The sequence below is a fragment of the Alternaria atra genome, assembly GCF_907166805.1.
Source record: "Alternaria atra isolate CS162 genome assembly, contig: 21, whole genome shotgun sequence".
NCBI lineage: Eukaryota > Fungi > Ascomycota > Dothideomycetes > Pleosporales > Pleosporaceae > Alternaria > Alternaria atra.
This window is the reverse complement of record NW_025091319.1, coordinates 2,146,723-2,162,421: the sequence shown is the minus strand read 5'-3', so window position 1 is coordinate 2,162,421 and position 15,699 is coordinate 2,146,723. Positions and strand designations below refer to the sequence as shown.

Below are 15,699 nucleotides of genomic sequence, written 5' to 3'. Positions count from 1 at the left end.
CGTGATCGAACTTCATAGTAGATTAGCAATGGCACTTATAAGTCAAACTCCAATAGACGTACTTGCAAAGACCTACAAGACGGTGCAGACAACGCCATGCTTCCTCGCACCATCTCTCTTGTCAGCCGGCCTGTTCCACTCTGCGTCCTCCATCATGTCCCAATACTCTCTCCACGCTCTAGTCTCTTCATCCTCCCCATCGTCCTTGTCGGTAGTACCCTCGCTGTAGTAAGGACCGAGGTCTTCAGCCTCCTGCTGCTTCCTCTCAGCCACCTTTGGGTGTCTGTGTCAGTTGATGAAATTGAAGAGGAAAAGAGAGATGGAAACGCACCTCTTTGGCCACGCTGCTAATGATGACGGCGGTGGCGACTTTGTTGATCGCGGTGGTGTTTACCTGAAAGGTTTTGGATTAATTCAATCATGGAAACTGAGGTATGGCTGCAGTCAGGGCTGGGGATGATAATTTACCTTTTCTTCTTCGGGGACGGAGATGGTGAAACCATCAGGGAAGACGGCAGGGGTGGTGGTGACGGAGGTGTGGGTGGTAGCCGTGGGGATGACGATGGGGGATGCGACAGTGGCGGCAGCCGCGGCGACTACCATGAGGACGACGGAGTTGCGCATCTTGATATATATAAGAACCAAGAGAATACGTGGGTTGGTTAACTGATATGTTGGTTAACTGTACTAATGACCAAATTGTAGATGGGAGTAGTACTGGTGAGTGATGGGGAAAATAACAAGGCGAAATGGGCCTGGTCTTATACCTTCGTAGCCGCTTTAAGATCGGGGCTGTGTGCGGTGGATTTTTTCCCTATTTTCGGAGTGGAAATAGCGTCTACGAGATATGACGGTGCTTTGTGGATCGGTGTGCGCAGTGGGCCACTTACGACGAATACTTTGGAAATGTATTCGCACGCACTCCACACATACACTTCGCAAAACCATGGTATTCTCCAAGGGTATATTTCATTTGCAAATATGCGACGACTGACATGATTGTAGTTTTCAGGCTTGGAAATGTGGTAATTTGGTGAGGATCGAGATCCTATGGTTGCTGTCCTTAGGACTTATTCATCCTGCTCGCAATCGAGATAGTATCTGGTCATGCGCACTGTGTTTATTGTATCCATATTTCTGAACCAAGACCAGGTATTTCATTTGGACTACTGTAGGTATGAGTAGCTCGCACTGCCACTATGTGGAGGTGCCTCGTGGGAAACCCGTAATCCTCATCCATGGGAACAGTGATGCAATTTTTCCCACCACCACAGAATAATAATCGAAAATTCCCATATCTTACCTTCATCTACCTCTTCTCCACTTGCAACATCTGACCTCTAATCCACAACTCTAGAACCAGTATTTGCAAAATCAGAGTCGAAGCACAATGCCTTACACATTTAATTTCTCCACTTCGGGTGGTCTTACCGCTGATGCAGCTCCTCAAGCAGTTCCTGTAGGCAAAATCTCTTCATCAAAACTCACATAAGATGCATGCTAAGCTCTGAAATCATTTGACAGACTACTCTCGCTACTAGCACCATGGTAGCAACCCCGATGGCGACATATTATCCTTTGCTTGACATCACCGGACGCGACGTTGTCGACATGGCGGCGCCAATCGTCGTTGAAGAGGCTTCAAAGCCTGCTTCGACTGATGCCAAAACTATCATGGTGGCTAAGGATGAGGCGTGGGAGGCTGAGTACCTCAAGGCTATGGAGGAGATGGTAAGTCTTCTTTGGGGTGAACTTAGCTTGGTATGTGCTAACGAAGGTATAGGAGTACACGAACAAAGAACGCACGTCGGGCAAGACGAAGAGGTGCAGCTCCGGGAATGCGAAGACGGTAAAGAGGTGTTTCGGCTATTGTAGTGGATTATGAAACTCGAGAATTTATGGGACATCGTTAAGGTTTACTGGTGTCGAGGTATCTCAAACAAGTCATTGTTGACTGTCTACTCCTCACTTTCATATGATCACCTTTCAGATTTACGGTGAGCTGATCTATGAACCAATATCTATGGTTGGCATATGTCGATCCTGCGTATTAACCCGCCTCGTAATAAACGCTTGTCATATGGATTTCCTCAGAGGTCATCGTCGGCCCCATCACGTATAACCAAGTTCCTTCTTGAGGGAATCGATCTGTATCTGATACCCCACCTTCTTGAATGAGAGACGCCGTCCATCCGTGGTTACGTGAAACGGCAAGCCCAAGGATGTCATGTGTTCCCTAATTCTGGCGATACCTTCGTTAGTCAACTCGTAACCGATTATGTCCACACGTTCAATGATCGGACACCATATCTCCTTTAGCTGGGCCAGATTTTGAAGATACGTCGCATCTAGATCTGCAAACTGGCAGTATTGTAGCTTCAACGATGTAAGTGACGCTGGCAGATCATCGAACTTGGCGAGTTTCTCGAACTCAATTGTCATGTGCGACAAACGCTCGAAGTCGCGCAAGGAGGGGTAAATGTAATCATCTGGGCCTTCACCAGTCTCTTGCAGGTCTAGCTGAAATTCTAGATCGCCGAGGTGGTAGTAGTAGCAGAAGTCCAGATGCAGCACTTCCAAAGTCGGTCTATATTTTTCCAGTAGCGCCTTTATCAAATCTCGTGGGCAAACCAGTGGTTGATGAGCTACGTCCCACATCATCCCATTATGGCGCCTTCCGTCTGGACAGACGAGTTTGAAAACGGTCAAGCGAGGACATGCGTGTAGCAGGGTCTTCATGGTAAATAGTGGCCCCAAGCTCCAGAACAGTTCAGCTACTGAATGCGTCACCGTATTTGTAGCGGGACACTCGCCCGCGATGTTTAACACATCACTCTCAGTTGAGAATGCTTCGAAAGCAGGATAATGCATGAGAGGTATGTAGTCTTCGAGATTGATTGGTCCCTTTCCATACTGCTTGTGTCTAAAAATCATGGACTCAGCAAAATCTTACAACGGGTGTGAATGCAGGTGCCGAACCACCTTGTGGCTTCATAATCTCAAAGGAGTACCTACAAGTGGAATGTCTTCAACTCAGCCAGGAACGAAGTATCGGCTGCTCTCATCTCATGCATCTGTTTCAGCAGCGCGTGCGGATGTTCGATCTGCGCTTTCAAGTGGACATGTTGGAGGTTTGGCAGTCGAGCAAGGACGTATAATGCGAGCGGCTTGTAACAGAGCTCCGGCTCGATCTCACCATCATGACCACCTATTAACGCCGACAACCTCATGAACGTGCCATCGCGTCCAAGATCAGGCCATTTGTAACGAATCCCTCGATCGTTGAACAAACTCAGCTCTCGCGTCTTCTTCGCTAGCTCGGGACGTTCGATCGAGGTTGTGAGGAAGAGCTTGAGAGCTCTCAGAGGGTCTGTTTTTGGCTCTGCTATTTGCACACAAGTGTAAAGCGCCGGTTGCGCAACGGCTGCTAGCGCGCGGGACGTTCGGCATAAGCGCAGTAAGGCTTGAACATCGGATGCACCGCCCGTTGTGAGGTATGCGACGATGCAAAGTAGGAGTTCATTGGAAAGGTCGGTGAGTTTGGCCATCCTTCGACGCGGAGTCGCGACGAGAGGCAAGCTCGTGGCAAAGGTGTTTTAGGCGGCGAACGGCGACGTCATCAGGCGGGGCTCGCTTTCAGGCCCCTGTGAACTTGGCTTTCGAGGGTTGCATCCACCCCGAGCGTATTGTCGTCGTTGATACTGTTGGGGTTATCGACGAGATGGTCTAAGTCTACTGGTATGTCAAATATGGAAACTCAAGGATAAATTCCATAACATACGCGCCAACACAAGAAGTGATCGCGCCATAACGCATGATCATGAGCCACAAAAACAAGTAATAGAGATCTTGCGGGTTCAATTGGCTGATGTACTTAAAGCGCGAATGAGAAGTGAACTGCCGAAGATGTTGATCATTGTTCCGATCCTAGATTAGGGTACTTCATTGACTTTGCACACTGAATTCCTATGTTCCTCGAACTATTGTCTATTCCATTTTCGCATGCGTAAAATTAGACTCCAGCGAAGCTTAGTCTCCTCGTGGATTCTCTTACGCGCCAATTGCATCGCCCGCGCCTTTTCCTGTGGCGTTCGTTCAACAGCATGTTCTGGCTCTCCATCAATGATACGCATGTGTTCCATTATAGCGGCGTGTCGTCTTGCATCCCTCGCTACCTTCTCGATGTTCAAGTCTACGATCGCCATATACTTCTCGGATGGCAGGAAGCTGATCGTGTGATCGGACCATCTGCCTTCTAGATCTATCACAGAATTGGGCGACTTATTTTTCTGTATTTGCTAGTGGCCAAGCTGTCGCGTTTTAGTGAGCACATCGATGCACTGGTTGCGGTTCCAAGGATCGAAACTGCCGACGTATCTGAGGTATAACTGGCGTAGTGTGTAGCCCTGATGGTGCAGGATCATCGGTAGACAGTTGGGGATGAATTCCCATGTTAACCACAACTTCTTGAGTGCCGAGATACTGCGCAGTAACTCTTCCAAGATGGGTATCGTGCGTTCTGGATCATGCATATTGTGTCGCTTCTCACTAGAGATCGAACCAGTCAGGCAGTCGAGCTACGAAACATGGCCTGCCAGTGATTCCAACGGCAACATAGAGGCGATATATCCGAAATCGAGGACGCGTAGTTGCGTCCAGTCCATACATCTATGCCACATTCATCTTGCCAATGGAAGTTTAATGAACCATCCTACTAGTGGTCGAGACCGACGAGCTGTTCGGGTGTGCTCCAATAAAGGTTTCGCTCGACATCCTCGAGAGCAAGACGTAAGATTTTAATGCTATTACCCTGTATCAAGCAGTTTTTGAGAATCTGAAGCTCACTGCGGCCACTGATCAAAGGGCAGACGTCAACAGGGTCAAAACAAATATTCATCTGAAGGGGATGCAGTTGAGGTGATGAAAGCAGAAGTTGATCCATGTGCTTCCTTTCTCGCGTGCAGTTTTTTACGTGTAGGCGAGCGGTAGGATGAGTGGTGTGAAGAACATCAAGGACACTTTTGGGAACAGGGGTGTTTGTGTTCCAGCTAGGACATGTAAGTGAGAAGAAGAACCAATCAAGGGCTCAGTCGTACCTCAGAGACTGCAAGTTGGTCAAGTAAGCCAGTATTCTTCCCAAAATAAGTGCAATTATCGAGTCAAAATACTCTTGTCGAAATGTGCCAACATGGACATGTCGAACATGCCCCGCAATCGGGCTATTCTCTATCAGTGTGCATGCCAGCAAGCCCTTGGTCGCTCTCTGCAACCTGAGCTCTTCCAGACGTATCGCATCCGGAACACCATACCTCTCCCCCCAGCGGAGATCACTTTCATGCCTCCATATATGATCCGGTAATTTGATGGTACGAAATAGCAACGCATCGGATTCGTAGCGACATGCTCTAGACACAAGTCTGAGCGCGCAAAGGGCTCTTGAATCATCATCGTGGAGCTGTCTCAATGTTAGTCGCTCGGATCTTTGTGGAAATCTGAGGCGTTTCTTACAAACTCTATAATTATGCGGAAGACGACTAGTGGCAACCCAAGCAGGCCGTACTCTGATTTGGCCGGCATTGCACTTTGAAGGCTGACGTCCCAATACGCTGGTACTAACGCTATGGAGGGGTAGTAAATCGTGCGAAACTTTCTAGGATGGTCGTTCGTATAGGCTTCTTCACTGGCACCTAGGGTAGGCTTTCTCGAATTCCGAGCAGCTACGGATGCTATGTTTCATAATGACTAATCGTCGAAAAGTACCCATTTCACTTTATGGCTGCAGTTGCTGAAAGCTATGTATCATGCGTCACAAAGAAAGCGAACACATCTGCACTGTGGTGGAAACGGAACATCGCAGCAACATGGATGAATTGGTGGAGATGCATTGTCTTAGGCTGAAGTGCGCGATGTGTTAAGGGGGCGAGCCTTGGCTGGCCGGTACTGCGCTAGTCTCAAGTTGGTAAGTGCACAGCTCCGCGAGCCAGCCAGACCGCCTGGGCGTGTCCGCACCGTTCTCATAGCTCTCACCAAAAGTCGCTTCATCCCAGTGGGATCCAACAAGTCCTCTCAGCAGCTAGATAGCTCTATAGTCTTATTGTTGCTACAGTACTCCAGTCATGTTGATCGGGTTACTGAACAAGCGCGTCGGCTCATCATCTGTCCGACCCTGGTAGCTCGAGTAATGATGTTTGTTTTCCAATCAGTAATCGCAGTCTACAGCACCGCCACGAAATACGTTATCAACGTTCCGATTATATAATATCGTCAGATCTTGCAATCTTACTCAGATGTCTCCGGACAAGCAATAGGCACTTTAAGATTAGTTATTAAGCAATAAATCAAAGGCTAAGGTCGATTGGGATTAATCAAATGACCTTGGAAACCCTCTTGTAGTATATAAATCAGAGAGCGGAAGTCTAGATATTGATCAGCTCGCCTCTTACAATCAGAATATTTCCCCAGACACTCACTTAACCAGCAAATAACAGCATCTTCTATAAACAGAATGAAGTGGTTTACTACTTTCACTGCCGTGATCGGCGCGTCGGCCGTGGCCGCTATTTCCGCCGTATCAACTATCAAGTAAGCGTATTTCAGGAACTTCAAGAGAACATCCGAACAGAAGATAACAAGTCTGCATAGTGGCTGCCGAGCTGTTGCTCTGATCGACCCCCCACCTAAACTAACTCAATTCGCGCCGACCAGATATGTCAACGTCAATGGCGACCAAATTGCGTATCGGGTCCTTGGTTCCAAGAAGGGAAATCCTGTTATCTTCCTCGCCAACTTCCGTGCGACCATGGACATTGCGGACCCTTTGCTTTTCAACTACATTGCCCAGTTCCGGCCCGTCATTTTGTTCGACAATGCCGGCGTCGGTCACAGCACGGGCGAAGTTGCCGACTCTATAGCGACCCAGGGCGATACGGCAGTTGCATTTCTTAAAGCTATTAGAGTGACGAAGGTCAACCTGCTAGGCTTCTCCATGGGCGGTGGGGTTGCTCAGCACATTGCCATCAACTACCCTGAGTTGGTCGAGAAGGCGGTGATTGCTGGTTCAATTGTTGGCAACGGGCCTGGGATTGAATTGGCGACGGACGCGACGTTTGATATTGCTCGTCAGCCTACCGTCCCCCAAGAGCAGGGTCTAGGCTTATTCTTCTACCCATCAAACACTAGTACGGCTGCAGCTACCGATTATGCCAGCCGCATCACTGAGCGCAACGTACCCGGCGAAAATAGAACGAACCAAGTGCAGGAGCCCGGCACCTCCAGGCACCTCAAAGCTATCCTTGACTTTACCCGTAACTCCACGTACCTGGAACAGGCAAAGAGGATCAAGGCGCCTCTCTTCATTACCTCTGGGACACTCGATGTCTTAGCGCCTTCCTCCGGCGACTTCGTCCTACAGCAGAGAGTTCCTGGCTCCTACCTGCAGATATTCCCAGACTCCGGACACGGTCACCTTTTCCAGTTCCCAAAGACCTTCTCAGAACTTATGCAAAAGTTCTTAGGCGCCTGAACGGCAAGACTAGTAGTTACGCATATAAGAACGTTAAATGTATAACACGGTCACAGTCTGCCCTACAGTCTGCCCTACAGTCTGCTCTCCGCCTGTTTTCTCCTTGAACGAGTGCCTCTTTTTCTGAATTCTTAGCTGTCCTCCCTATCATTCCTGCCGCTTCTGATCTCTTTCCCTGTTCCCTACTCAACATCTTCTATCTTTACTACATGCTGACCGCGACTAATAAAAACCATTGAGGACTGTCAGAGAACGTTCTTTGAGACCGTAGTTCGACTCTGCTGTAGCACCTCGTGAGACCTATATAACAAGCTATACATTTCCGGATACCACAAGTTCGCCCTTATGCTTATGACCAGTTGCACACAGCCTCAGTTTCCGCGGACATTGTGCGGGCGTTGCGCGGGCCAAGTGTGGCGACCCACTTCCCGCGCGCCAGGCACAAATCTCCCAGTGGTCCGCTTTAGTGATTAGCTACATATCCGTTATTCAACTACTCTTTGGGAGCTATTTAAACCTCACTTGAGCCAGCGCTACGAATCATTTGGATACAGACTTTGCAGTGTTCAGAGATCCCTTCGAACTTCCCCGCTGTAGGATTCCAATAATGGAATCTTCTCGTGTGATTCCGCCGTGGAGAGAAGTATGGCCGGTCAGGCTACCAACATTTTTATACAATATGCGGACACCCGTATGACGTGTTGCTATCGACAGCGTGCCACCTTTGGAGTCGTGCAGTCTTCTCTCTTAACTCCCTGCATGTCTTTAGAGAGCACGTTCAACGTCCTCACTGTTTGTGCTCGCGAACTTCATCTGCATAACGCTGATCAACCTCCCACAATGGTCATGCCTATCGAAAATAACTTGCAAGCCTGGATTTTGGCTTTGTCTGGCGTTTCCATTGTCCTATCTTGGGTAGCGGTCATACTACGTCTTATCGCGAAACACATCCGCAAAAGATTCGACTACAGCGATTATTGCATCGTCGCAGCCTTGGTACTTCATCATTCTTCTCCCCCACAACGCTCTTTTCCGCTCGAGGCATCTATCGCATATGCTTAGTGACTAATTTGTGTGAGGGAAGCACATCCACTGATTTGACATAGATCTCCCACACAGCACTATGCGGGAATTGCATATATCTCGTGTTCTACGGCGGATTCGGTTTTGACATGATAACCACAATAGAGCGATTCAGCATCGAAGTGCTCTACGTCCTCTTCAAAGGCGTCGTGGTCATGTCCATCGTATGGAACATCACTGTTTATCTCTCCAAGCTATCCGTCCTGCTCATGTACACTTCAATCATACCCAACAGATCCATGCTCGTCATTTATCGCTACTTCGGGGCAACGATTGTTGTCTGGATAGTAGTTGCTATCGTAGCAGCGCTGACCATCTGTAAACCACTCGATCAAGCGTGGAAGCATGCGAACAAGTGCGTCAATCATAACACATTCAATTTCTGCCTGGGTATGATGAACCCCATCATCGATGCAGCCATCATCGCACTGCCGATGCCGTATCTATTTCGCCTACGTATGCCGTGACGTCCGAAGCTAGTTGTGATTATTCTGCTAGGGCTGGGAGTCGGGTAAGCACATGCGGCAGACATTGAGCAACCGCAATGAACTGACTTGAAGCGCAGGACGTTGGCTATCACGGTCTATCGCCAGAAACTTCTCTGGAGATTGGACTGGGCAGATATACCGAACACGACCAACGTTGTTTTCGCCATGATTTTGTCTATGCTCGAAACCGCGGTCATGATCATCGTAGCTTGCATACCACTCATGCGTCCTCTATGCTCGAGAAATGCGACCGCAAGCCCACCCAACGGACGTCACAATGGCAACAACCATAGGAAGGGGGTGTACTCGGAGAAAGGAAATAAGCGCACGGCTATGAGGAGTTTGCAACTGCTCTATCCGCCGTCTTGGTTCGACAACAAGGACAATTCAGAGCTTGAGCTCCAGTCACTAAAGCTTGTGCATGTCGCAGGAGCGACGTCTGCTTCCGCAACTGACACATCCCCGAATGTAAGCTCATCGGAAGAGTCTATCGTGGATAAAAAGAGATGGGAAGCACCAAAAACATGGCATGCATCTACGTAGTCACGAAGCTGGGTCCGAAGTGCTGGCATATCGCGAAGGGGCTGATTGTGAACATAGCCAACTGAATAATAGTCGCAGAATTCATCCTTCTAATACCTTTCTTACTCGAGGATATTGCCTTCCTTGTTCACAAGCTTTAGGCCCCCAAGTTTACCGTACGTCTTCACTGTCTCAACTACTCCATTCTCATTCCAACCAAAGTCGACGATTCCACCACCTCTCAGTCTCAATCCTTTTACATTCCCGCCGCCCCAACTCGTCGGAATCGCGGGGCCTAAGATCACAGTCCTTTCATTGTCGCTACCGCCCGCGGCAGTCGGCATGTTTGTGACGAGCATGCTCAGCACCGCGCCTCCAAACCCAAAATTCGCGTCGATTTGGAATGGAGTTTGAGTACCAGAGTACATACTGAAGCCGTTTCCAGCAAAGTTCTGCTCGATAGCATATCGAAGCTCATAGTAGGCTTGCTCCGTATCGTTAAGTCGGGCCCAACAAGCCGAGCGCCAGACCTTTGCCCAGCCGGCATTCGCATCTAGGCCGTTACCATTACCGCGGCTGTACAATTTCTGCCGAACGGCATCTTGAATGGTGCTGTTGGCGTAGCCATCGAGGAAAGAGGAGATCGAGTAGCCAGGGTACCAACCAACCAATTCAGAGAGATGGCGATGAGTGTCGTTGATGAACTCGTAACCATATGGCTCTTCCGGAAGCTTCCACTCTCTGATCTGGCCCCACGTACCGATGTGGAAGCCTTTGTCAAGCCGCTCGAGCGAATCTGTAAGCTTGCTTCTGAAAGAAGTGTCTGGCTCGTCGACTATGCTCATCGTGGAGAGTACCGCTTCGAAGACCTGGTGTACGAGTTGCTGGTAGTGCGCGCATCCGAATGTTGTAGGACCGTGCTCAGGACTGTTACACGGATTGACAACCAGTGTACCATCGCCATTGAAGGCGTCTTCTTGGAGCTGGCTAAGCCAAAACTCGGCAACACCCTTCATAAGCGGGTATCCCTGATCCCGCAGCCACGCATCGTCGCGCGAATAATCCCAATGATCGAACACATGCTGCATCATCCACGCCGCAGAAGCCTGGTAGTTCGCCCACTCAGCACCACTCTTCATTCCCGTGTGACCAAAGACGTTCATCTCGTTGTGCACCACCCATCCTGGTGCGCCATATAGCAGGTCGGCAGTCTCGCTGCCGCGTGGAACCCAATTATCGGCCATATAGCCCCATAACGGTGATTGGAGGTCTGTTAATCCGGTTTGGTCAGCTGTCCAATGGTTCATTTGGAGATTGATGTTCGCATGGTAGTCTGCCGACCAGGCAGCGTAGAGCCCTTCGCTCCATCGCCCTTGGAGGTTTGGTGGAAGAGAGCCAGGCCGTGAACTGGAGATGAAGAGGTACTGCGCGTAGTCGAAGAGCATGTTCTCAATATATGGGTCGCCGACTGTGTTGTTTGCGTTGTAGCGTGCAATGAGTTCGGATGTCGGTGTTTGGGAAGAATTCAGAAGATCGGGAAGGGATAGTGTAAAGCGGCCTGTAAGAGAAGTGAAGTCGTCGATGTGGCGGTTTTGTAACTCAGTTAGGGTTTTCGCGGCCGCGGCAGATGTTGTTGCTTCGACGGCTGGGCCTGGGTCTTCGCCGCGGAAGGAGTAGTTGAACTCTGCTGTCCCTCTCTTTGCATCATAATTTGTTTCGGCGCCTAGTACTATCGTAGCGCTTTTTGTACCGTTTCCAGGTGCGATGTTCAATATATTCGTGCCACTATTGCATTTCGTCGTGACGTCGCTGCCAGATGCCACTCGTACAATTGTATCGTATCGCATACCCTCAGGTGGACCCAGCTGTGTCACACCCTTTAGTCTTAGATGCCCCGACTCCGTGCCATTACCACTAACGCAAGTAACATTCCGCAGCTCCGGATCAACAAGGTCGTTGTCCAATCTCACCCCGAGAGCTGGCAACTCACCGGAAGAACGAACCGTATACACGCAAACCTGATCTGGGAAGGAGCAGAAAGCTTCAGTTTCGATATGGCTACCGTTCACGCTAAATGCCGTCGTATGAACGCCATTGCTCATGTCCAACGTGCGTGTATAGTTAACAGCATCGGCACCCGCCAGCGAAGGGATGATCACACTCAAGTTCCCGAGAACTTGGTAAGAACCATAGGCGTCATCTAAACCCAGCAGTTCTGTCACATTACCCGTTCCGTTAGTGAAGATCCAATCCCGGATACCCGGTAGAGCTTCGGCAACAGAAGAGTTTGGATTTCCACCGCTGTAGTTCTATATCTCTCATCAGTACATGACTTGAGTATTTAGCAGAGATAGTCGGGCTTACGAATGCTGAGAACGGGCCACCTGACCATAGAGTATCTAGGTTCATAGTGAGTATCTCAGCACCTGGTGGGCCGATTGGCATTGCACCTAGACGGCCATTTCCGAGCGGGTATGTAGTGCGGATGATGTCGCTGATATCTGCTGGTGTGGTGGACCATAGTAATTTTGCGGTTGAAAGTGGAATGAGTGTCCAGAGAACAGGTACGAGACGAGATGTTCGCGACATTGTGGGCTTGATACCTTTGCTTGGACGTGTGCCGGACCACCCTCTTAACATGTGTGAGATTGTGGTTCTACATGTATGTTGGGGATGGCTGCGACTATGCTGCTCTTCTAGGCTTAGCCTGCGGGGAAGTATAGTACCTACATGCCGATCGCTGTAGAGATTCTCCGCGAACGACGTCTTGAAACAATTACTCCGTTGTAATTACCGCGGGCTACAAAGGGCTGTAAAGCAATTATGTCGTGACGGAAGCGGAGTGATACTAATATTCCGGGTTGTGGACGTAAGCACGAACATATCGACTAGAGTATAGACACGACGTGCTTTCGGCGCGTCTATCTTGGCTTCCCATTCGTTTGTTAAAAATTCATTGACCAGGGAATTGGATGCAGGAGCGTTCTGGTATCTCCGAAGCATTGGGTATGTAGGGTGTTGAATTCGAAACTGAGGCCAATAGGGTCAATAATAATGCTGGAGACGCGAACTGATAGAAACCACACCCACCATACTACGTGCAGCATACCATTCGAGACACTGCGTATAGCTCCTCAACGCATGAGCGTAATATGCGTCGGGCTTGCCGAAGAATACAGTATAAGTATTGTACATATATCTACATATACCGAGCTTACGCACGCAAATCATGCTGTGCGATCGCTGTGTACCTCCTCATCTTCCTCCTTCTTCGTAGTCTCATATCTCTTACCACGGAAGGCGTACACACCCCAATTGCTGCACGTAACGTCATGCGGGTCCAGATCGTTGAGGTCCCATCTCAAACTCCTGAATAAGTTCTCGCCCGGCTCGAGCAACATATCCATCTCGTTTCCGAACCTCTTGTTCAGGAAATCGACATCCTGCTGCATATCCCATGGGCTGTATCCAGTTGCGATGATTGGAACCTTCGTCTCGAGGAGGAGGGGTAGTGTCTCTTCCCATTCGTGTGCGGAAGCAGGATTACCGAAGCCAGGGTGGAATACGACGAAGCAGTCGAAATATGGGTCGTACGGATAGAAGTACCCCGTCTTGTGGATATTGTGGTAGTATTCTACGAAGGTGCTTATCTTCAGTGAGTTGCTGATACGATCCTCGATGACGGCACCGAAGGGATTGAGGGGCGTGCGTTCGGGAATGGGCAGCTCTTTCTCGCGGTTTGCCATGCTCTCGGGCCCGATGAAGTTGATGGAGAATTGTACGCGGTGGAAGAGATATGATAGTTGCATCCATGTTTCGCGGGGCAGGGAGGATTCTGCGCGTGCGCCGAGAATGAAGAGGCGGACGGACGGTGGCGCGAGGCGAGCATTCTTCCAGGTGTCTCCACCACCTGTTCGCGGGGGGTGAAGGGTGTGTCGGAGGGCTGTCGTTGTATTAGTATCATCCTAACTATCCAATTGAAGCCTACGTACCACTGAAGCTCTTCAACCCCTCGGGTGTCATGCGCCCGTTCTTCCTGATGTTGTAGGGACTGAGCTCGTTCAGAACACTCGCAATCGTTATAGGGTAGGTCAACAGCTTCGTCGCCTGGCGCATCTCCCGATCCTCGTTCAGCGCATCAAAGTCTCGGGTGTACATGTACGTGTCCCAGCTCGTCATGTTGACTAGAATCTCCTCCATCTGGGGTTCCGCGAACTGGAACTCCTTGAAGAAACGCCCGCTTCTCAGATCGTGATCGTCTTCGTTGATCTGCTTCAGGACGTCGCAGACCTCGAGGTGTGCCTCGTAGTCGTCTGCCCAGTGCTCTTCGCAGCAGTATACTGGTACACCACAGTCTGGACACTCAAAATCGACATGGGCGGGCGGGGCACCCATCTCGGAAGACTTGCGAGCCTCTAGGTCCATCGGGTTGTTCGCCGGACGCGTCGGCTGGTGCGAGGGATGCGGGCAGTAAGCATGCTGGCGCATGAACGCAGCACGCTTTCGTATCTCAGGTATGGGCGAGTTCGAAAAGGAATTGAAAAGGTTGTCCTCAGTCAAAACCAGCTTCCGCCGATGTCCCTCCGGATCGATGTATTCAAATGGTTCGAATGGCTTCTCAAAAGCCCGAGTCGACGTCGTAGAGAGGCTACGCTTGGGTAGAGAAAGCTTTGGCGGTGCTGGACTTTTGGAGGAATGATTTCGTTGCGAAGATACCCTAGGTACGAGCTGGCGAAGACCTTGTGGTGGCCGTAGTTGGGACCTTGGCGTCTTCAGTACGGACAGACATTGTCTGCACGTGTATGGCGTCCTCATCGTGTGCTGTTGACTCGCAATTCGTGTTTACGGTAGTTGCGATATCGTGACATGATCGTCCGCGAATGTTAGCGCCGTCTCGGTCATTCCAATCGCCGATTGGCTGGTCTTGCTCTGCGAAAACATCATCACCCCTCGCCAACACCAACTGCAACACCAACACTATGGTCTGAGTCGAAAGTATACACGACAAAGTTCAGATCGCAGGTTACTAGCTGCTACAGCGTAATTGTGGGCGACTAGCGTCTCTGGACGCAACATCGCTTCCAACTTGAAGTTAGGATGTTGAATTGCGGCTGAGGCGAATGTGCCGACGATAATGGTTTGTACTATTATAGTGTTACCAATACGGCACCACCATCTCATAAAGCTGCATAAATACAAGCAATGGTAATGACACGGTACTGTGGAATAATGGAGATAACTAGGAGTGCTGTAGGACACGACTTACTTGGATACACGCCGCATTAGCGACTGCTATCACTTCGCAGCTCTAGCATCCATCGCCGACGCGATCGGTCTTGTTTATGAATTCAACACTTCGCATCGTGGGATTACCTGTAGTCTCTTGTTCGCATGCTGCATGTACTACGATGTCTGTGATTACACAATAACTAATCACTTGGATCTTGAGGCCGGGCCCCTTCTTGGCGACCTCGCAAGCAGGCAGCAGCATTGGTATCGTTGTGTCATTGGTTATGTGATAGTTTTGAGCAGGTCATTTCGTATATGGGTCATTGTTAACCGGAAGAAGAGGATTACAAGATGTTAGTATCAACGACAATGTCAGCATGTTCTCTGAGGCTCTCTAGACCGCTAACAAACACGCACGTGGAGAGATAAAACAGCGCGCTCCATTGCAGCTGTGAGTGCGCAATTCATACCTGCCGCTATTTGGGCAGCTTCTCCGACCCCAATTCCGATTCCCAAGAAGAAATCATGCATTGCCACGAAGGCGCGCGGCGGGAGCGAGGGCAGGGCTTTGGGTGTGGACTGCGGCAGACGAAGATGGGAATGGGGAGAAACCTGCAAATGCAGGCTCGAGAGCAATAACGCTACACTAGCGAGAAATTTGCTCTAGCGATGCCTCCACAAAGTGGTAGCTTGACTATGTATGATTCAGGACTTATAAAAAATCGTCCAGCTCCAACCCAAGAAGGTGGGACGAAGATCGAACGTACGACAGACCACTCTTTACTACGTAAGACGTTGTTTCCAGCATCCACCGCTCTTGTGTGTAGCTATAGCAAGATTGCTATGAGGAGCAAG

General features: G+C 49.8%; 6 protein-coding genes across 6 annotated transcripts; 2 read left to right on the top strand and 4 right to left on the bottom strand.

Annotated features, from left to right (window-relative positions):
• Nucleotides 1–72: 72 nt before the first annotated feature.
• On the bottom strand, nt 73–624 carry ALTATR162_LOCUS1140 (uncharacterized protein; the record flags this gene model as incomplete). Its single annotated transcript, XM_043308735.1, has 3 exons — nt 73–273; nt 332–394; nt 469–624. 3 exons carry the CDS (start codon nt 622–624, stop codon nt 73–75), a joined length of 420 nt encoding a protein of 139 aa, XP_043164670.1.
• Nucleotides 625–1,545: 921 nt separating this feature from the next.
• ALTATR162_LOCUS1139 (uncharacterized protein) lies at nt 1,546–1,885 on the top strand (the record flags this gene model as incomplete). Its single annotated transcript, XM_043308734.1, has 2 exons — nt 1,546–1,731; nt 1,784–1,885. 2 exons carry the CDS (start codon nt 1,546–1,548, stop codon nt 1,883–1,885), a joined length of 288 nt encoding a protein of 95 aa, XP_043164669.1.
• A 227-nt stretch (nt 1,886–2,112) lies between these two features.
• ALTATR162_LOCUS1138 (uncharacterized protein) lies at nt 2,113–3,548 on the bottom strand (the record flags this gene model as incomplete). The annotated part of the gene is made up of 2 exons (XM_043308733.1): nt 2,113–2,587; nt 3,016–3,548. The coding sequence occupies 2 exons, from the start codon at nt 3,546–3,548 to the stop codon at nt 2,113–2,115; spliced, it is 1,008 nt and encodes a 335-aa protein (XP_043164668.1).
• Nucleotides 3,549–6,505: 2,957 nt separating this feature from the next.
• On the top strand, nt 6,506–7,522 carry ALTATR162_LOCUS1137 (uncharacterized protein; the record flags this gene model as incomplete). Its single annotated transcript, XM_043308732.1, has 2 exons — nt 6,506–6,582; nt 6,643–7,522. 2 exons carry the CDS (start codon nt 6,506–6,508, stop codon nt 7,520–7,522), a joined length of 957 nt encoding a protein of 318 aa, XP_043164667.1.
• A 2,215-nt stretch (nt 7,523–9,737) lies between these two features.
• Nucleotides 9,738–12,204, bottom strand: ALTATR162_LOCUS1136 (uncharacterized protein; the record flags this gene model as incomplete). The annotated part of the gene is made up of 2 exons (XM_043308731.1): nt 9,738–11,924; nt 11,980–12,204. 2 exons carry the CDS (start codon nt 12,202–12,204, stop codon nt 9,738–9,740), a joined length of 2,412 nt encoding a protein of 803 aa, XP_043164666.1.
• A 638-nt stretch (nt 12,205–12,842) lies between these two features.
• Nucleotides 12,843–14,404, bottom strand: ALTATR162_LOCUS1135 (uncharacterized protein; the record flags this gene model as incomplete). Its single annotated transcript, XM_043308730.1, has 3 exons — nt 12,843–13,558; nt 13,608–14,299; nt 14,355–14,404. The coding sequence occupies 3 exons, from the start codon at nt 14,402–14,404 to the stop codon at nt 12,843–12,845; spliced, it is 1,458 nt and encodes a 485-aa protein (XP_043164665.1).
• Nucleotides 14,405–15,699: the final 1,295 nt, after the last annotated feature.